We start from the raw sequence: 22,714 nt of genomic DNA on the forward strand, positions 1-22,714 counted from the left end.
TCCAAATGTGTTTTTAATCCAGTCACAAGACTCACAACCATCTTCAGTCATCCTTGATTGGTAACGCATGATAGACGCTGGAGGGACAATAGTGACTACCGAAGTGATTGAACTGACAACACCGAGGAAGCGGAAATCCTACCATCACTGCTTAGGCTACAGGGCGTCTGGCAATCAAGAGACAGAACGAGACTAATTGGCCCTCATAACCTTGTATTATCTCGGTAGTTACGGACGCCTACCGGCAGAAGACGGTGCGCGCCATCTGTGCGCTTTATTTTCTCCTAGTGGCGAAGAGGGGGTGAGAGGGAGGGCGACGAGGGGGTGAGAGAGAGAGAGAGGGAGGGAGGAGAGGGGAGTTTGAATCTATCCGCCCGCACAATCTATTCACCACCTCGGCTGGAAGAGGACGTGCGGTGCCTTCTCTGTTCATGGATTTTACGGTTTCACGCGGATGCACAGGACTCCGATGGCTGTTTGTCTCGCCGTGGGCTCTTAAAATCACAGGCTCACTCACTCCGATGGTGAGTTTTTTGGCGTAGCTAACGGCAGATCGCGCGATGGCTGAGCCGCAGGCTTCCGAATCCGTGGCGGGACCCTTATACGAGCTCGTCTCCGAGGCGACCACTCCGACCCGGGACGCGGCGGAGGCGGCGGCACTTAGCATCAGCGATACCTATCAGACATACCTGGACGTGTCGGCGGCTGCGCACCCGGTGTACGGGGCCGAAGGGGTATACTCTAACGGACGGTACAGGGAGCACAGCAGCCCGCGGATCGGTTCCCGCAACCGCGACAGTTCTGCAGAGAGGTGCACCGGCACCGGGAATCCACCTTGCGGTATTATGAAGGTGAGTGAGTGTCATCACTTTGTTATTGACTGAGGACTTTCAGACCTTTGCAGCGATGCAAATGCCCATGGAACCACATTAGCATTACTTGACTGTTTCTATAGGCTATTTTGGACTGCTTTGTCACGTTGGCTCAAAATCAAGTGAGATGCCTATCTTGACATCTTAAACACATCTTTTTTAGAGTATTTTGAGGATTATTTTTAGGCTGCAGCAAGAAAAACATACTATCCAGAATGAATATTTTAATCATTTGAAGTATTTAATAGGAGGCTATTGTTTTTGCCATTTATATTCATTCATATTTCTTTTGCAATTTAAATGCATGTACCTATAGGACTATTTTGAGTTATGCCTGAATGGCTGTAATGTAAAAAGTTTTTCTTAATTACATTTTTTTTTATAAAATTGTATTGTGTTAAACTAAACAATATAAGTTAGCTATACTTTTAGGTAAGCACCAAATAGCAGCAGGAGAAAAAAAGGTAAAGACTAAGGCCTGGTTTAATGTAAGTAGCTTTTATAAACATGCATTAGAAAAATCACTTCTTCACTGATGTCGTTTTGAGGACATTTCAAGACACAAAAATGTAGGCTACTTCAGCCCTTATGTTTTAAAGCATAGGCTGTTTTCCTCAATGTCATTGTGGGTGAATGTGGCTATTTGAGATGAACCAAGAGCTGAACGTCAAAATTGTCATTTGGTTGATTCACTTTGCTTAGCAACTGACACAAAACAGCATGGTACTCTCTCATTCCCTCACTTTATTGAATTCCTATGCGACTGTGTGGGTGTCTTGGCACCCACGAGAGGACCAGTGTGACAGGGAAACAAGCGAAGTGTTCAACGTGCCGACATCTGAGCACTCAAAGTAGACTTGGTGTGAATTTGTGGTGATTATAGAAGATTTAACAGACTGGAAGTAAACAGTCTTTACTTAAGACCCCCATTAAACACAACATTTAAGTGTCATCAGAATCAACTTTCGCATACTTGAATCTCCATTACCTGGTTGTCAGAAATCGACTAGCTGTCTAATTGCCACAGGGCTTGGTTTGACTGCTCTTTTGCACACAGATGTACTGTATCATGCCACTCTCTTTTTAGGAGACCTATTTTGTATAATGTAGCTGTTTGTGAATGTAAAAGGTAAATGGAGTTAATGAGATGCCTGAAACGAGTTGTGAGTAATTTCAGTCTTACTTCCTGCACAAACCTAAGTAGGCTTGTAACACATTTGCATAATTCCATCCTATGGTCTTCATTGGCTGGCCGTGGACGAGATCTACTTTCACCTGTAGTTGTAGCTGAGGCCTGGAAGAATTTGGTTCGTGTGTCAACATTTAAAATTCAGATATGGTAATGTCCGTTTCGTTTTCAACACACTCTGTAAGCGATTGACCAGTTACAACAGACTGGGCCATCTGACCAATCAGAGCAGGCTCTCAGGAAAGGAGGGCTTTAGAGAGACTGAATTCTTTATCAAACCGTTAGACACTGTGAGAAAATATGTGATATTATGAGAAAGTTAAAGTGTTTGTTGACCTTGAATGCATTTAAACCTATTGTAGGAGACCTCCAAAACAAAATTAGGAAGGGGCACTTTAGAGATGATTTTCCATCTATGTTTACAGGTTGCGGAGTGTTTCCAGGTGTCATGCAATATGCTTTCGTATTGTATGAGACGCTAAAAGTGACAGTCTAGCAGCATAACTTGTCCATAACTAAAACTCTGTTTGCTAAACTTGCTACAACAGATCCTCCAATCAAAGCGCCCAGGGTCAAAGCAATCCAGCAATTCAGAGGGGAGAATATGTCTTGCTTTCTGCTTTCCTTCTTAGCACCTCTGCTCTGAGTCTCTCCTTCTTGTCTTTTTAGGCCCAAGGCTTTTGCTTTGATCTTACTAGTAAAATGGGATTAGGTTACTATAATCTTAGAGGGCAGTTATCCGGATTAAGGGGCCGTTCACAAAGACTGCGTTTTTCCATTCCACTACGCTACTTTTCCATTGTTTTTCGATGTAAACGCGCACTGGATGTCTTGAACCAGTTACTTGTAATGCGGAGTAACTTGAGTTACGTAATCAGATTACATTTTTGAAGTAACACATTACTTTAAAATTTACAACAATATATCTGAGTTACTTTTTCAAATAAGTAACGCAAGTTTCTTTATTTTCCCATTTATTGACTGACAGCTCTCTTGTCCCCATGTTGAGAAAAATCAGGTGTAAGTGCAGAGGTGTTGTGTGTAAACATGAGGGTTGTTGTAGTAATAAACTAAATGTGAGCATACATTTACTCACTTGCACAAAAAATATGGTATTCCTCAAAAATAATGAAATCATTGAAAATCTAAATACAATGCAAACCTCTAATAATTAAATATGTTAAATAAATAAAAAATATTTGTATGCATTTAATATCACTTTATTGACCAATGTACTTGCTGTTGACCTTCGATGATTCAGTTAAACCGTAAGCAAAAATTACTGAGATTAGATTTTTTTGTTAAGGATAAACTTTCTTCTTTCTTTCTCCTGCATCATATTCTTCTGCAATCCAGCACAGCTGTTTGTATTGTACACATGTGAACTTGCATTTTCCTTCAGCCTGATTATATGCACTTTTGTTGTGAAAGGGCCTTTTCATTTGCCAAAAATAAACTTTTTTCATATAAATAAAACAAGCCCAGCCCAGGTGAGAAAAATAAATGCTAAAGTAAAGTAACATGACTTTTTCTAAAAAGTATCTAAGTTGTATATTGTAAATATTGTAATTTCCCCAACACTGTTCAAGAATAATGATTGACGTCTACAAATCTCTGAGGTGTCACAAATGTTTCATAAAACACTGCTCATAAAAACAAACCTGCATTAGTGACATTTCTGTTGGTAATCAGTTCACCATCTTTCTTATGAGTTCATATTTCCGCCCAGAGAATAGCAGTGGGTGATTTTGATCAATAGTAAGAGAAAGGGAGAACGTGAAAGGGAGAGGGTTGCGTGTGGGTTGTTGTGCGCTTGGTTGAGTGAACGCAGGAGCATTTAATCAAATCAGATACTGTTAAACCGAGCAAATGTCATTGACAAATGGAAAAATATCTAGACTCGGTAGCAATGTGCACGCCTCTGCATATTAGGAAACAACAGGTGAAGCCAGGCCACGGCATGCTAACAAATGTGACATTTTCTGATTATGTTATTACAAATCGCACAGTGTTTAAATAATTGAGTTGGTGTTGAGCAGACAATAATTATGATATTGATAAGTGGCTGACTTATGGCTGTATGGCTTTAGGCTATCGTTTACATTGTTCACATATGTTAATGTACCTGTACATTGACTTCCTATAGAAGGGAAACATAACAAATGTGTCTAATGTGTCAAGTGTGTTGTCTTGACAGAAATGAGAATAAATGAAGGCTTTTGCTGACGTTTCATGTATCCAGAATTTAGTCTTTAGAAAAAATATCCCTCATAATTTCACAAGTGTCTCCTCTAGAATTTCATAAGAGAGATCTCAAAAATACCACAAACTTGCCGAAGAAGATTCATACTCAGATATATTAATATGAATTCAAGCATTTCTCATCAAATTCTTCCAATATCTTTATCTGTTTTTATTTATTTTGTTATTGTGCTGTGTGCCTGTGTTAGTTTAGTATTATTTAGTAATAATAATTATCTAGTTTATTTATAGTTTTTTTTTTATCAATATCTTGAATTAGCTTTAATTTTTGTATTGTCAGCTTTTGTTTTAATTTCATTAGTTTCATTTTTAGCAATTGTGCTTTTGCAATTTGTATGTTAAATGTAATTTTATTTCAGTTCAATTTTTTATTTATCTCTAGTAAAGTTTTTCATATAATGTTTTTCTTTTCTCTTTTTGCTTTATTTCGCTTTGGCTTATTTTGCCTTTATTTTTAGCTTTATTATTTTATTTTAGCTTTCAGTTAACAACATTTTTTTTTAATAGTTTTAGTTTGAAAATAATTCCAGTCCCAAGAATAAATGCACTACTGGTATAAACAGTCCACTCCAATCCATGCTGCATCATTGATTTTCTTCAGTGTGGTAATGGATTTGGACCATAGATGGCTCTCCTTTTGGTGTCATCTGGGGAGAAATGCTCAGGTCAGCTGTCTGGGGGTTTTGAGATTAGAATGGCTGGAGGAATTTGCGTGTTGGAGAAACCGCCTTCTGCTGATTCTAATGTGTGCTGAGGTGGTCTGTGGGGCCACACCGTGTGTGAGACTGTGTGATAATGCTGCCTCACGCAGGCTATCGCTAAGCTAATTTGTACCACTCCATCTTCCCTGCACATAATGGGGTTTGACTTGACTGTTAGGCTGTCTCTGTTCATGATCATTGTAAATAAAGAGTCCATATGAAAGTGACATTTGAAGAACACACATGGATAAGAGTATGCTGGGAATCTGGGTCACTGGTCTCTGGAGTTCACACATACGCTTTAGTGGAGACATCAAATGTGGCTTTCTTTGAGTGTGTCAAGCTTTGTCTAGTCATGGATTTCCTGATCAATTATAAAAGATTTGATGTTTGAGGGATCTCTATATTAGTCTTGTTATCATAATCAGTGTGCAGGATTTAAAGGGTTAGTTCACCCAAAAATGAAAATTCTGTCATTAATTACTCACCCTCATGTCGTTCGAGACCCGTAAGACCTCCGTTCATATTCGGAACACAAATGAAGATATTTTTGTTGAAAGCTGATGGCTGAGAAAGGCTTCAGATAGGCCTCCATTGGCATTCAGTACATTAATCCTCCCAAGACCCATAAAAGGCACTTAAAATGTTGCTACAAAGTCCATCTGACCACAGTGGCTCTACAATAATTTTACGATGCAATGACAATAGTTTTTGTGCGCAAAAAAAAATCAAAATAACACCTTTATCCAACTTGTTATTGTCTTCCGTGTGTGCCTCCACGACGCATGCGCGAGAATATGACGTAGCGCCAGCGTTCGGGAATCCATGAAATGCACACTTTAGCCCGATTTTGAGAACTACGCCGAGACCTAAAGCACGATCAATGTAGGTTCCAACAGCTTAGATACGCGCGTCTTCCTCTGCTTGTAAACAAATCGCTTCTGGGTCATGTGTCCGAACGCCGGATCTGCGTCATATTCTCGCGCATGCGCTGTGGAGGCACACACGGAAGACAATAACAAGTTGGATAAAGGTGTTATTTTGATTTTTTTTTGCGCACAAAAACTATTGTCGTCGCATCGTAAAATTATTGTAGAGTCACTGTGGTGAGATGGACTTTGTAATGACGTTTTAAGTGCCTTTTATGGGTCTTGGGAGTGTAAATGTACTGAATGCCAATGGGGGCCTATCTGAAGCCTTTCTCAGCCATCAGCTTTCAACAAAAATATCTTCATTTGTGTTCCGAATATGAACGGAGGTCTTACGGGTCTCGAACGACATGAGGGTGAGTAATTAATGACATAATTTTCATTTTTGGGTGAACTAACCCTTTAAAGGCCGTATGTTAAGGATAAATGTGTGTTATGTCTGGGTGGTAATGGTCCAGTCGATCCACATTACCAATCTGCTGTCACCAGGCTCCCAAAAGTTTCCAGAAGGACGTTCGCTTGTCAGCATTACACAACACCTGAATCTTGGAGAGCTGCAGTGTGTGTGTGTGTGTGTGTGTGTGTGTGTGTGTGTGTGTGTGTGTGTGTGTGTACACTCGAAAAAAAGGTTCTATATGGCACCAAAAATGGTTCTTGGCTCGTAATCATATAGGGGAACCTTTTTAAGTGCTGTATAGCACCAATTTTGGTGCTTCAGTGGTGCTTCAGTGGTTCTTCAGCGGTTCTTCAGCGGTTCTTCAGCGGTTCTTCACCGGTTCTTTGACTAAGGTGCTATATAGCACCGCTACCATATACAGAATATGTTAAGATATGGTGCTATATAGCACCAAAAGTGGTTCCTCTATGATTACGACGAAGAACCATTTTTGGTGCCATATAGAACCTTTTTTTTTTGTGTATTAATGTATGTATGAAAATGTGTATAAAATGGCAACTGACAGGAAATAATTTTGGGTAGTTAACGTGATACAATATATTCCATCTAATTCTACATAAACAGATTTTTCTAATTCTTTAATTCAATTTTTATTTTTTTTAAGAAATACTTTTATAATCTTTTATAAAGAAATAATACAAGCAAGTACATAATGACAAGGACACAATTGATCATCAACAATATACTAGAGATATTCAAAATGTTACAAAGTAATTCTTTTTATAATAAATACTTGTTCTGAGAAAAGGGAATCAAGATTTCCACCAAAATATTTAGCAACTGTTTTCATTTTAAACATTGATAATAATAAATATTTCTTGAGCATCAGCATATTAGAATTATTTCTGTAATTGTAATGATGATGAAATTCTGAAAATTCAGCTTTTCCATCAACGGAACAAATTACATTTTAAAATATATAAAATAGAAAGCAATTATACTCAATATTACTATTTTTGCAGTATTTTTGGTCAAATTAATGCAGCCCTGGTGAGCATAAGAGCCTTTAAATAAATGTAAAAAGTAATTAGAAAGTCAATAGACACATTATGCATACTACTTAATTCAGTGTATTCCTTTCTCACGTTTCCTTTTTATGCATTATCAGCACACTTTTTTTGAGAGACAGACATAGTGCATCTGTGAGTCTGTTCATGGTGTGAAATCTGGGTATACTCTCTCTCTCCTCTTCCCAGAAATGACCTCATGTGTGCCAGATTGGGACCCTTCTTTCTTCCTCTCTTTCTCCTTTCACCTCCCCCCACAAAGTGTGTTTCCCCTCACCCCCCTCTCAGGAAGTGGCTCTGTCATCCAAAAGCTATACTTTCAGCCTAGTATCCCAGAGACCAGTGAGGCCGTGATGAAACTGGATACTAATCTAGCTGGACCGAAACAGTGTTCCAACAATGACAGTGTTTTTCTCACCCATAATGCTGTTGCATCTGGTGTGTTAGTTAGATGTTGTTCTGGCAAACTAGCATTAGCATTATGCCAAAACAAAGCCACGTCCCTGCTAACAAAACAAGGCTTAAGGTGGTCTGCTGTTCTTGTAGCCTATCCAAGCTGCTAAACTCCGCTAAAACCATCAAGCCAAACCAGTGTAACCACCATAGGCTGGTTTAAGCTATTTTTGTGTATGTGCTTCTCTAAAAGCCACAGACCCCTTTATTGCATACTTTGTGCCTTTGCAAAGTATGTGTTAGCAATAGCATGAAGCTAAAGATGTTAGTTTAAAATTAAATATTATTTTACATAAGTATGCACTGATACTTAATGCGCACAGAAATTCTGGGAGCCGGCGAACATTCAAGGACTTTAATAAATAAATAAATAAACAAACTGAACGTAAAAACGTACACACATAATAAAACATAAACAAAACACAACATAAAATCCAGGCCTGGTCCACTCTCGTCCTTCACTGTCGTCACTCCTCCTTTTATGCTTCCGAGCTCCTCCGTGAGACACGAGACCGGTGCGGCGCGCAGCTGGCACTCATTATTACTCACGTCCCTCGGCCTCGCTGCTTGCTACTTGATACTGTGATTTAAGACACTTTTTTTTTCTAATTTTGTGTACTACAGAAGTGTTTCCCAGCCTTTTTGTTTTGATAAGTAACAAATCCCACTGCACACTACTATATAAAAAGATAAGAAAATTGCGAAAACATGCATTGCTTCAAATACCATAGTTAAACTAGATATTATATTAAAACTAGTCCTCACATTTCATGTGAAACTTGAGCTTAAGTCAGGTAGGAACACAACAAGGTCTAAGCTAGGCCTATATGATGTTGTTGATGATAAAACTACAAATTTACATATCGTCGCTGTCGGGCGGAAACATTGTATTTAATTAAACACTGTTGTCATTTAGCACTCAAAGCAATTTTACACCCTGTCCTGGATGCTTTCTTTGTGTTCTTGTCTGTGTTCCCATTTTTGTTTCTCAGGAAGGTGGGTAGATGAGTTATCTACTGGTGTAAACTCATACCGATCATTGTGCACTTATTTCATGCATACACAACTGAAAGGTAATTCAAGAAACCCATTTTCCCTCTTTCCAAGCATGTCCTCGTTTTGCCTGCCCCTCCTGGCAGCAGGTAAGGCATCTGGCGGCAGGCCCAGTTTGTGGCACTTTTTCATCGACTCTGATCCTCTGGGTGAAGCTCAGTATATCATATGCTACAAATTACCACAGTGACTTCATTGAAAAGGCAGGAGCTGTTTACATCTATTGTAAGTCTATCAGGCTGACCACACATCTTTCATCTCCTCAACCAGTGGACATGGCCGAGGAAGACTGTGATAGAGACTGTGGGATTCCATCCAAATTTACAAAACCGCATCAGACTCGACTAATACCGTAGTCACACTTGACTTAAAGCACACAAAATTGCTTTGACTATCGAGATATAACCTTTTATGTTTTTTTAAAAACATAAATTCAACATATAACACAATAATAAATCCAAAATGTCAAAATATACAATCTACTCCACATTACTACAAAAAGTTTGCATTCTTTTAATTCAGTTAAGAGGACACATCATGACATATTGATCTTCTATTCGTCACACTTCTTCACGTGATGCGAATTCACAGGTCAGAGTTCACCAAACTTGAAGTTTGGAATGCAGCGAAATCTGAAACTCCTTTGCATGAGCTTGCGTTTCTGTTCTCCCACATTTACATGCATTTGTGTGATTGCCACTTTAGCCATTCGAATCACACTCACACAGTGAGCAATTCGTTCAGAGCTAAGTTCATATCTGATTCCCTGTATGTTCTCGACAGTTTATATTAGGGTGTATGTATTGTAGTTTTTGTTGTTGTTCTATTTCATGTAAATTCATCTGTTGAAGTATGCTGTCATTCTAATTACTTTCGTGCCACAACCATATGACTAAATTATTAATTACATCATTGGATGGATATATGTTTGAAAAAGTCTCGATCCCGTACACTAAGTACCTTCATGTCTTTCTCTTAAAAGAAGCCCATTGTCTCTGGCAGTGTTAAAGGGTTTTTTTTTAATCTGCGAATCTCAGTATAAAATTAAATGAATCATTCATCAATTTCATACATGCATACGTAATTATATCCATCCATCAATTTTTGTGAACAGAGAGTCAGGTGTCAGTAAATAGCAAGAGAACATGCTGACAGAGAGAGAGAGTCCCTAGAAAGGGAACAGATTTATCCTCTTTCATTAAAACCCCATCTAATGTTCCAACTGATTGGTATGTTTACTTGTCTTTGACTGCTCATGCATTTGCATCTTCTCTCATTTTTCCCCGCCCGTCATTCTGTCACATGTTGAAGTCTTGCCTGGGTAGATGAGGAGTTCATGAGGCATGGAGGAAGTTGGCTGGCTTTCAAAAAGAAAAAAACAGGAAATGAGAGTTATCAGCACATAGCAGGTTATATTTCAGCACTGTATGTGTTTGTGGTTGTCACATGCATGGGAAATCAGTGTATCTTTGCCTGTAGGCTATAGATTTCCTGCAGGGTTTTATTTACATCTTCATTTGCATTGTAGATGCTTCTTGAAAGTCACATAAATGCTTAAGAGAAACATAAAAGCAATAGTTCACCCCACAATGAAAGCCATATTACTTAAGACATGTTAAAGCAGGGATCCAGACTGTGTTTTAAATGGTTGCAAAAGCAACAAAAAAATAAACATTTGCAACAATAATTTAAAATCTAGTTGCTATTGCAAGTCCCGTGAAGTGGCGCTCCATGAGTGCGTGCCAGTGTTTCCGTATCACATGAACACAGCTCTAACCATTATGTCCAATTCTAAAAAATGATTCTTATGAGCTGGTTCTTTTTAACGAGTCAGTCAGAAAGACTCAAACTAGCTTGTGAGTTATTGATTTGAATATGACTCACTCATTTGTTGAATCACTCAGAGCTCTCTCTGATTTCACAACTGACTCCCTCACTGATCTACTATGAGTAACTTTTTGGTCATGTCCGATTCAAAATGAATCATTGCATTTGACATCGTGATTCTCAATTTATCTAAAATCGTGCAGCTCTAGATCACGATTCTGAACAGCCAACGAAACAAAATAACATGTAATTTACTAGAGGTTCTGACAAAATGTTAATGGCTGCAGTCTATTTAAATGTTTAATTCATCTGAATGAATTCGAAATCCGAAAAAATCAGTTTGAATGAACGATTCAAGGACTCACTCAGTCAGTCATAAATACTTCTCTTGTTTCATTACTGGATGATTCAGCACTTTTTAAACAAATCTCTTGAATGAATGATTCGATGACAAATACATTTGTTTAAAAGTCTTATAAAGACTATAATCTTTTATCTTAGTACTTCTGTGATAATATGAATATTTGTGACAGAAATAATGATACTGTGTGGCTGAAAAGACCAGTGTTTGTGAAGCTGCTTCATACTTATACATGACAACTGCTCTAATTTTCAAAGGTTGTCATTTAGGAATGAGATCGCGTGGGTGTTTGAATCGAGATCGAGATCTTTTAACGATTAGTCGTGCAACTCTACATTTGACAACTAAAGAATTTTGGCTCCTAAATATTTCTTATTCTATATATTTCTTATGAGCCAATTGCTCACTAGTCATTTTCTAAGCCTGGAGCCCTTATTAAAAGGATAGTTCACCCAAAAATAGGAACTTAAATCTTATATCTTGTTGCCCTTGGCGATCCTATGAATTTTTTTTAGAGTGCGTGCCAGTTTTTCCTTATCACATGAACACAGCACAGCGCATTTTGTCTAATTCTAAAAAATTACTCTTAAGAACTGGTTATTTTTAACCAGTCAGTCAGAAAGATTCACAAAACTCTTCAGAGACAGAGCCCTTACTGAGTTCACCTGACTAATTCACTAAACCACAAGTATTTTTTTCTGCCATATCTGATTTAAAAATGAATCATTGCATTTTGCTCCTCAATATTTCATGTAGGGAGCCTATTACTCCATAGTCCTTTTCTTTAGTCTGGAGCCCTGATTAAAGATATGGTTACATTTACAGTTAAATTTCAAATCCAGTCGTTCCAAGAATCCGTACAAATAGGAGTTTCGCGTTAGGGCGAAAAAGCTGTGCTGACCAACAGAAATCTGCTTGGTTTGAAAGTGACTGCGGTAACACTTTACATTAAGGTTTCATTTGTTAACACTATGTTAGTTAAAGGGGTACTACACTAATAGCAAAAATGGGCTTTAAATAAAACTTGGCCGCCTATACAGTAGAAAGGCGAAAATTTTTTGAAATCGGTGCTACGTGACTAGAGAAAAAAAGGCTGTTGTCTTCCCTTTTGCCAAATAGGTAGGAAAACGTCAACACCCATAATGCACTGGGCATGTTGCTGTCCAAAGCCACCAGTCTGCTTTGAATAGAGTAAAATTACCGCCTTGCTTTTGTAGGAAATACTTCTTGGTAAATACTGTTTTTGTTAACATTTGTTAATTTTTTGCAAATACAATTTTGTAAAAAGTCCTGCTTGGATTTGTAGTTATTTACCCTTAACCGATGACCAAACATGCTACACACATAGAGCACATGTGGGTTAATTAATCTTTAAAAAATCTCCTCAGATCAGTAGCTGCAGGGTGAGTTTATTTTTGCTTTGTAGATTCTTGGCTCCGCACCCCAAATACACTTGTTCCCACAAGGTAGAATAAAGAACAGTGGGAAGGGAACACACAAACACGCTTTAAAAGTCCCGAAGACACAATCTTGATAGTACGCCAACCCTCTCAGCCAGGCGTCTGGCTCAAATTCAGTCTATTCAGTCTATAATTCAGAATGAGGTTGTTTTGAGTAGACTGATCTCAGAACAGATCTTTTTTAATGCGAGTCATCATGATTTAAGGTTGGGTCAGATGATCAATCGCCATCCACCAACCTGACAACCTCGACGTGAAGTCCCTGTTTATGTGTGTGTTACTATATGTTGTAATTGGCACTGTGCTAGAAAGAGCACAGTTCCCATGTTATTAATAAAGTACTGTGAGTGTCTCCGTGCCTGATATACAGAGTAGACATAAATACTTTTAATGTTTTATTTTGTATGGTTTTATTAGTAGTACATTTGCCCTGTCATCCCTGGTTCGCAGGCTGTGTGACAATCACATTAGACTTGGTTGTTTTACTGTTATATAAATATTTCCCAAAAAAGGCCAATCTAGTTTTGCTCTGTTTTTTTAACTAAAAAAAGACATCTACCAGAGCAGTAAACAACCAATAAAATTTTAAAAAATACCTGAGGTTCAAACTTCAAAGCACCTCAAAGAAAGGCAGAATGCAACCAAAAGACAAGTAAACAATATTTTAACATTCAAAATATTGAAAGATTTATGAGAAAAAAGGTATTTTAAGATGGAAGATGGGCAGTGCAATATATGCACACACACACACACGTTGAAAACAGTCTGCTTAATGCTGCTTAATATTTTTGTGGAAATGGTTATACTTTTTTCAGGATTATTTGATGAATAGAAAGTTCAATGAACAGCATTTATTTTCATTTATTGCATGTATTTATTTAATTTATTTAATCATTTATTAAATAGAAATCTTTTGTAAATAAGTTTTTATCCATCCATCCATCCATCCATCCATCCATCCATCCATCCATCCATCCATCCATCTATCATAGATAGATACCTGATATAGTTTGATACTGTAATTGGGCAGGAATGCCTACTTACAACCAACAATGCCAAAGACTTGACTGCCAATTTGCTAGATCACTAAATAAAAATCTTGATAAATAATGCCTTTTACACCTTATAAACCTGTCAGCTTTCCCTTTGGTAGTTTGTTTTAAAGTTAAAGAGTTCTAAATGAGTCTCTGGTATTACAATCTGCTGTAGTTAAGCTTGGTGCTTTGTTGCCAAAGCAGAGCCACCCCTATCATCGCTTTCTCTCTACTCAAGGTGCCAGTACTGCTGGTACACAGATGGCTACGATACGATGGCAACTAGTGCCATGAAAGTGGAGGAGGCGTGTGCAGTGTGTGTTTGTGTGCATGCGCACATGCTGTGTGTGTGGACACATTGTGTGTAGGATTTGGTCGTGTGCAAATGGAAATAGCATCCTTGTTTTGGGCTGTCATGTTGATTCAATCTGTTGCTCAAGGTTTTTGCTGAGATCCTGTGCTGTGAGCCTTGTTTGTGTGTGTGTGTGTGAGAGAGAGAGAGAGTTTCTCTTCAGTATTGCAGTGAAATTATTCTGTATATTGGAATCTGGAGCAAAACTGTGCCTGTACTGATCTCAAGACAGTTCCTAAATATTTTCGGAGAGACCCTCCACAGTGAACTACCTGAGGGGCAGGATACTGTTGGCACCGGTAGATCAACCGCATGTTTCTGGAACATTTCTCGTACTGAGCCCTAGCTGCTGGTTGCCTTTTGGTGCTGTTTATACTAGTTAAATTAATCAGATTACAGTCCACTTGCAAGTTCTTAGGATATGTGCTATTAATGCTAGATAACGCTGATGTGAAGTCATTTTGTAGGAGTTTTATGTGAGGATGTACTGATGTTAAAATACTGGCTCATATACCGATAATTATTTTCATGTTATGGCTCATTACTTTAATGAGTTCACTGTTAAATGAATACATTGTTTCAATTAATACATTGTTAGCTAACTGCATGATTTGCATATGTTCATTTCTGAAATACATAACTTGACACAGTCACCTCTGGTCACATTAAATTGTAATGCGTTTTCTGGAAAGCTGCTTTGAAATATTTATTGTGAAAAGCACTATACAAATAAATATGAATTGAATTGAACTGAACCTCTAGTACCATTGGTCTCAGCGAAAGAGAGAGATAGATTAGTGACTAGTCACTGTTCTATTACGACTTTCCATGTACAAAACATATTGACTGCAGTGACACATCCTGCCACTGAGAGACTGAGCATGTGCTGTCAACTTCATGCATCAATGTCTTTCTCTTTCTGTCATCTGCAGTGTAATGTTGATAAGGCAATTCTAGACCTACTGTATATACAGTTTGTCTTTTTAGTATTCAGTATTTATCTTGTTACTCAAGTATTTAAAAAATGTGACTGTTGCTAATTGGAAGAGACGTAAAATACAGTAAAATGTATCTAAAACAATGAGTCTTCTTTAGGTAACGTGATGGGTAAATGTTATTTTATTGGGAATATCATCAACAGTCCTACTGTATACGTCTTTCATCTTTGCCCCTCCTGCCTCCTCCCAGAACATCTGTGTTTAACTCAGCTGTCAGTAGTACCAAATCTGTGATTGCCTCATCCCCATTACAATAGTTATTGTGTAAAGTCTCTCTCCATGTTTCAGAAAACCATCTGGAGCATCGACTGTATACTCAATCACAAAATATCACATATGACATACATTGCGACTCTAAAATCCTAGAGTCGCGTCTAGATACACTACAAATGTTCATAATTTCTTTTTTCTTCAAAGAAACCTATATTTTTATGCAAAGATGCATTAAAAGTGACATTTATTATGTTACAAAATATTTCCATTTCTAATAAATGCTGTTCTTTTAAGCTGTCTATTCATCAAAGAATCCTGAAAAAAGATTTGCATATTAAGCAGCACAACTGTTTCAACATTGATAATAATAAATGTTTCTTGAGCAGCAAATCATCATATTTAAATGATTTCTGAAGGATCATGTGACACTGAAGATTGAAGTAATGATGCTGAAAATTCAGCTTTGACATCAGGAATAAATTACATTAGAAAATATATCAAAATAGAAAGCAGTTATTTAAAATTTTACCTCGTACAGGTTTTACAATATTTCTGATCAAAAATAGTAAATGCAGCCTTAATTGGTAATGAGATGTAATCTTTAAAAATAAAAATAAAAATTTAAATCTCACAAATTTTTACAGCTCTGTGTGTGTTTTATTATTTTAGGATAAAGCCTAAACTAGACAAATTTCTTATTCATCTCTATGATAGAATAGACTTGAGGAATTTGTGATTGGTCCAATGAAGCTGACTGGAGAATTCACCTGTCTCATATTTCCCCTCCCTCACATATAATGATATTTTGATGCAATAATTTTAAGTCACAGTAGATGAAAGAACAATTTTGATTTTGAAGGAAAAGAAAATCAATAAATCAATGCGAGAGAGAGGAAGTAGTGAATGATTGAATAGATTATTGCGGCTGGCCTTTCCTGCCTTTTATTTCTGAATAGAAGAGTTTGTTGTTCTGTTTGTTGCGTGAGTCACAACAGCCTCACCTCCCCTGCTCCCCTTCAGCCTTCTGTATGTGTGTGTGTGTGTGTGTGTGTGTGTGTGTGTGTGTGTGTGTGTGTGTGTGTGTGTGTGTGTGTGTGTTTAATTGGAAGGATGTTATCCTGAGGGATCTCAGCTGCATTCCAGGCTTTATCCCAGCATCTCTATGTTTGTGTGAAAAATGTGGAAAAGTTGAGAACTTGAGCTATTGTTATGGGGACGCTGACTGTAGGCGTTTATGTGTGTTTATGTTTGCTTCAGAGATGTATTTGTTATTGTGTGATCTCTCTGGGCTGAACAGTGATTCAGATCGTTCTAAGACGCACACACACACACACACACACACACACGTTTGTGGGTGTTTCAGTGATTTTTTTTCAGGCAGAAACAAGTGAGTAAGGGCCAATTTAAATAGCAAAATATGTTTTCATATATATTTTGCTGTTTAAATTGGTCCTCCTCTTTTTTAAAAGCAGTAGGGCGCTGAAAATGACTGTAATTATTATAATGAGAGAGAGAAATAAAGAAAGAAAGAAATTGTGCACTAGGTATGTTTTATTTTGGTGTCAATGTCATAAGCAGGCATGCATGGAATCTGCACACATTGATTTCCGTAGTCAGAATGCCATCATATACAAAGTTGTACACATCTCCAGCTCCTTGTGGGTTCATTTATATATATTTCAGCCAATTTGTTTGTGTTTTCTACTATACTTGTAAGAGCTCTGTATAATACATTTTACCACGTTTAAATACATTTTGCATATTTTTTCCGTAGAATCAGCCCAGAAACTGTGAGAAACATAAGTATTCAGACACATGCAAAGTTGTTGTATAGCTGTCAGAGAATGAGAGAGTGAACATGCGCGATGAAGAACAGACAACTGGCAGGGCTTCACTAGATGTGTGCGCACACACACACACACACACACACACACACACACACACACACGTGTATTTGTTATAAATTGGCTTTTATTTTATCCCTACAAGTTGTATGTGTGTGAACTGGAAAGTAAAAATGAATAACGGTGACCTGTAATTAGAATGTCCCCTTGCGTGCGCACGCAACGTCTGTTTAATCTTCTCCTTAGTTTGTATATGATGAATATTCACGTTTAGACAGATGTCGACTGTATGTGGAGGGAGCTGTCCTGACAGAGAGAGGAAAAGAGACAAGATGAGGGAACTGAGAGAGAGAGTTAGATAAATCAAAGGGCAAGGATGTTAAATGAGAGGATATACATGATTACATCAGATTAGGGAGCCATTTATCAAACATTAGTGCAAATACACACACACACACACTAAACAGACACACTTAGTGAAGCTTGGCCTGATAAGAGTTGGGGTTGCATGTTATATGAAAAAGTACTGTGGTAGAAAAAATGACTGTGTTTTATCATCATTTTGTAAATTATAGTACTTGACTGGACAGCAGCTGTTCAGCACAGTTGAGCAACTATAAGTTAAGTGTTTTAACCATACTACCATATTGACACTACCATTCAAAAGTTGAACAGCTGCAAAAAAAGTGAATAAAAAGTATTAATTTCTTTCAAAAATGTACTAACCTCAAACTTTTGAACAGTGTGTATAACTGCTGCATTTTGTAATTGATTTCTAAATAAAATCCATTTTGTGTAATGGGTAGGTTTAGGGGTAGGGTTAGTGTAAGGGGATAGAATATACAGTTTGTACAGTATAAAAACCATTACGTCTCTGGAGAGTCCCCACAAAGATAATGAACCAAACGTGTGTGTGTTTGTAATTGTGAGTGGTTGTGAAGATGAGCAGTGACATACACTGCTTTTCCAGATACAATTTCCCTAGAGATTGCTGATCTATACGTCATCAGGCAGTGAAAGTATCTCCTACCAACATATAATCTGTCCCTTCAGAGTCCTTGACTCTTGGAAATGTGGCCCAGGCTGTCTAATGGCTAAATTGAATGGGCTTTCTATTGAATCTGGCCACAGCAATCCAGATGGCCCTGAGATACCCAATAGGTTTGTGGGTAACCTCGTTTGGCTTGCCACTTCATGTAATGATTTTTCACTGTTTGTTATGTGAATTCTTTCTTTCTTTCTTTCTTTCTTTCTTTCTTTCTTTCTTTCTTTCTTTCTTTCTTTCTTTCTTTCTTTCTTTCTTTCTTTCTTTCTTTCTTTCTTTCTTTCTTTCTTTCTTTCTTTCTTTTCTATTCACTAATAGGAAGTGCATGCAGTCTCTATCAGACTGATTTGATAATAAGTGTTTGATTCAGTCTTTCACTAAAGGCTTGGACCAATATCAACACATGCAGTCTTTTAAATTATTCAGCCTTAACAAAGTACCAATGGCTCCACGCTCCAGTGAGAACCAATAATGTGTGTGTGTGTGTGTGTGTGTGTGTGTGTGTGTGTGTGTGTGTGTGTGTGTGTGTGTGTCTTCATAAGGATAACAACACCTGAAATCATTGTTGGGACCAGGCAATGGTCCACATGAGGAAAGCAGGTTAAGAAACATACTCTAAGTAATGTCTTAATAAAAAATTGGTTTCTTAGGTTTAAGGTTAGGCAATAGGAAATAGTATTAGCTCAGTAAAACAACAATAGAAGTCAAGGAAAGTCCCCAACTTAATAGAAAAACATTCGTGACTGTGTGGGTGTGTGTATTTGAGGGTGTATGTGATATGAAAGTTGAAACAGAAGAGACAGGAAATCAAATGTGATCTGGTAAACTGTTTTTTAGCCTGGGAGTTTCAGTCTGAGAATAACTCAACTGTTGAAAAGCTAGTGTAGGGTAAAAACAAGCACATAGAGACGTACATGCACATTCATACAGACGTGTATATTAAAGGGTTAGTTCACCCAAAAATGAAAATTCTGTCATTAATTACTCACCCTCATGTCGTTCGACACCCGTAAGACCTCCGTTCATATTTGGAACACAAATGAAGATATTTTTGTTGAAAGCTGATGGCTGAGAAAGGCTTCAGATAGGCCTCCATTGGCATTCAGTACATTAATCCTCCCAAGACCCATAAAATGCACTTAAAACGTCGTTACAAAGTCCACCACAGTGGCTCTACAATAATTGTACGATGCAACGACAATAGTTTTTGTGCGCAAAAAAATCAAAATAACACCTTTATCCAACTTGTTATTGTCTTCCGTGTGTGCCTCCACGACGCATGCGCGAGAATATGATGCAGCGCCAGCGTTCGGGAATCCATGAAATGCACACTTTAGCCCCATTTTGAGAACTACGCTGAGACCTAAAGCACGATCAATGTAGAATTCAACAGCTTAGACACGCGCGTCTTCCTCTGCTTGTAAACAAATCGCTTCTGGGTCATGTGTCCGAACGCCGGATCTGCGTCATATTCTCGCGCATGCGCTGTGGAGGCACACACGGAAGACAAGAACAAGCTGGATAAAGGTGTTATTTTGATTTTTTTTTTGCGCACAAAAACTATTGTCGTCGCATCGTAAAGTTATTGTAGAGTCACTGTGGTGAGATGGACTTTGTAACGACGTTTTAAGTGCCTTTTATGGGTCTTGGGAGGATTAATGTACTGAATGCCAATGGAGGCCTATCTGAAGCCTTTCTCAGCCATCAGCTTTCAACAAAAATATCTTCATTTGTGTTCCAAATATGAACGGAGATCTTACGGGTGTCGAACGACATGAGGGTGAGTAATTAATGACAGAATTTTCATTTTTGGGTGAACTAACCCTTTAATGTATAAGCATTCAAAATCGTTCTCATTGCCAGAGATGTGGGCATTTTAAATGACGCGCAGACATTTTTTATGCAGTTTGCATGTTTGTATGCATGCACTTTTCTTTGTACATGTCCAGCATACCAACATTTGATTCTGAGAGCAGATGAGGTCAGGATTCCTCTGCTATCCTGCTGATCCAGCACACAAGGCCAGAGAAACACATCCCCTGCCAGGCAGCTGATTCCTGTATATCCTGAATTCCAAAGCCTAAGGTCTTCCCTTAAGCCACAGTTTTATTATGTGTGGCATATATTCCTGTCAACAATGAAAAGGTTGGGATAGAAAACATATTGTACAAGCCTTCCATTACATTTTTTAAAGCAGGATTTAATGCCAAAGAAGTTTCAAAAATATTCACAAAATTAACGCTGATTAGTGTCTAATGTGCATCTTTGCATGTTCCCCTTCACACTTACTATAATGCATTTCTCAGAGTGGCTTGCAATTTTTGCACCTCCTGCAAATTGCTTGGCATCTGCAGCAAACAAAAGCAAGTGCACTTAAAAAGTTTAACAGTTAAACTGGCATCTTCTTTTCCTTCAGAGTCAATACTCTGCTACAGTGGTAAACAAGTGGTAGTACTCACTGTCATAGTAACATGACCCAAATACGAAGGCACCTATTGTATCCGTTGGCATTCCTATTATCATTATTCTTCCACTCTTGAGTCTATGGCATCCCATAGAACCGCTTGTGGGAAAGTTATGAAATTTGGCACACAGATAAAAGACAGTCCACAGATTCACCATAGCAAAGTTGGAGTCTCTAACTCAATCCCTCTAACTCAATCTCCAAAGTTTGACTTATGTTTGTGCTCATAACTTTTGAACCATAAGGGCTAGAAACATTACAACAATTTGGGGCATCACTCTGAGTCATACGATACCCAATTTTCGAATATCAGCTATTTTGGGGCGTCGGCCATTTTGATTTTTTTCCAAAAATGCTATATTTTACAAACGCATTGGCATATCGTTACGAAACTCAGTATGTGTCTTCCGAACCAAGCCGTGACAGTACTCAAACAGTTCCAGGGCAGCGCCACCTTGTGGTCAAAAGTTCTAATGAAATTTCCAAAAATGCTAATAACTTTTGATTAAATTTGCCTATTGTAATTAAACTGGTCTTAATAGATTTATTGGGTCATCCTGAGAACATAGATACCTATTTTGCCATTTTTGGCTGAACTTCCTGTCCGCCATTTATTTTTCTTCATTAAAAACCTTCTTTTTCGAACTCCACCTTGTCAAATTTTCTCTTAAAATCAAATCATATGATCTTCAGACTGTGCTAACAAAATGTTATGGATTTCGTGTCGATAAAAAAAAAATGTTGTATACCGCAGCGACGGAGTTGAGGCATGATGCCAAAATGGCTCTGAGGCTGTATCGCTGCAATGCTTTTGCCATTTGGCACCAAACTTTGCATTTGTTATTGTTACCTCATTCTGACCACACCACATTAATTTCGTAACTGTGCCTCCCATTGGTCACAAGTGATAAACCATTAAAGGTCCCATGGCATGAAATTTTCATTTTATGAGGTTTTTCAACATTAATATGAGTTCCCCTAGCCTGAATATTGTCCCCAAGTGGATAGAAATGTTGATCGGTGTAAACCCGAGTTCTGGCTGTCTTTCTCTGCCTTTGAGAAAATGACAGGCCAGACGAGCCAATCCTGAAGTCTCCTGGTTTGACGTCCAAGCAGGAACGGTTACCTCCCTTTCCTCCGCCCAGAGAATCTGGCACGCCCATGCAAACGCTCAAGACATCATTGCTTGTGAACGAGTGAACGCTGGCAGTTTCTCAGTGTTTGGATGTACAAATGAAAACAGAAGTCTTTTTTCAGTTCCTTCTGATCTGTGATCAGTGATTTCTGATGTGTAACTTAGCTAATTATTTATTATTCGTGCACACAATGCGGCTTCTCTCTCTCCAGACAGAACGGTGTTTTCGTGTTTTCTATCTTGTGAGTCAGTGTTTTTGTACGTCCTCGTCGCGTCTATCGGTTCTAGAATGTGCATACAGTCATGAGTTTCTGCTCAACATGGCAGAGTCAGATCTTTAGAGATAAACCTCACACACGCCGAAGCTCGGACTGCACTGGCCGGTGGCCTTCAACATCCCCGACCCCCAGTACTGCATCTGGCCCACAGCGGAGGCACCAAACGCGGCGTGAGATTAAGCAGAAGGGGGGTAAGCGTGAGCATATCCGGGCTAGCCAGCTATCCCCACAATAAACTGGATTACATTCGATTACTGCTGTTGTGTCTTTGTTTGCGCTGTGTACTCAACGCGCGTCACTGACGCTTTTATTTTATTTTAAAAATAATGCTATTATCAACACTTACTTTTAACTCGTTCATCTCGACAGCTGTAATGGCACTTTGCATGTGTTACAAAGTTGGTAATAATGATGAAGACGGACTCGGTGTGACTGGGACTCGTGTTTATTCAGAACTCTCAGATACAAACACAATAAACTCGCGCTGACTGACAGCGCTCTCATAACTCAGTAGTTACTATAAATAACTTTGTTAGCAATCGCTGAGCTCCATCTCTGGTACATTAGTGATGTCCGGTTCGCGAACGATCTTTCTTTTGAACCAGTTCTTTTTAGTGAACCGAATCAGTTCACCAAATCGGACTGAATCGTTCTAAACGGTTCGCGTCTCCAGTCAGCGCTGATCCATAATTTACTAAAGTTACTAACTTTCTGACATGAGTGACAGTCCCTCCGACTAGAAATAGACTAATAACCTGAAGTATATGCTGTAACTACAAC

At 38.3% G+C, this 22,714-nt stretch overlaps 1 protein-coding gene across 1 annotated transcript in view; it reads left to right on the forward strand.

Annotated features, from left to right (window-relative positions):
* The first annotated feature begins 330 nt into the window (after nt 1–330).
* The window catches only part of LOC307131806 (inactive phospholipase C-like protein 2), an 84,159-nt gene continuing 61,775 nt past the window's right edge, over nt 331–22,714 (forward strand). Inside the window, exon 1 of the mRNA XM_079825744.1 lies at nt 331–851. Coding sequence (XP_079681870.1) covers nt 561–851 — 291 coding nt within the window. The 5' untranslated portion in view covers nt 331–560. The remainder of the gene's footprint in view (nt 852–22,714) is intronic.

Source organism: Gobio gobio (assembly GCF_949357685.1).
Source record: "Gobio gobio genome assembly, chromosome: 1".
Taxonomy (NCBI): Eukaryota; Metazoa; Chordata; class Actinopteri; order Cypriniformes; family Gobionidae; genus Gobio; species Gobio gobio.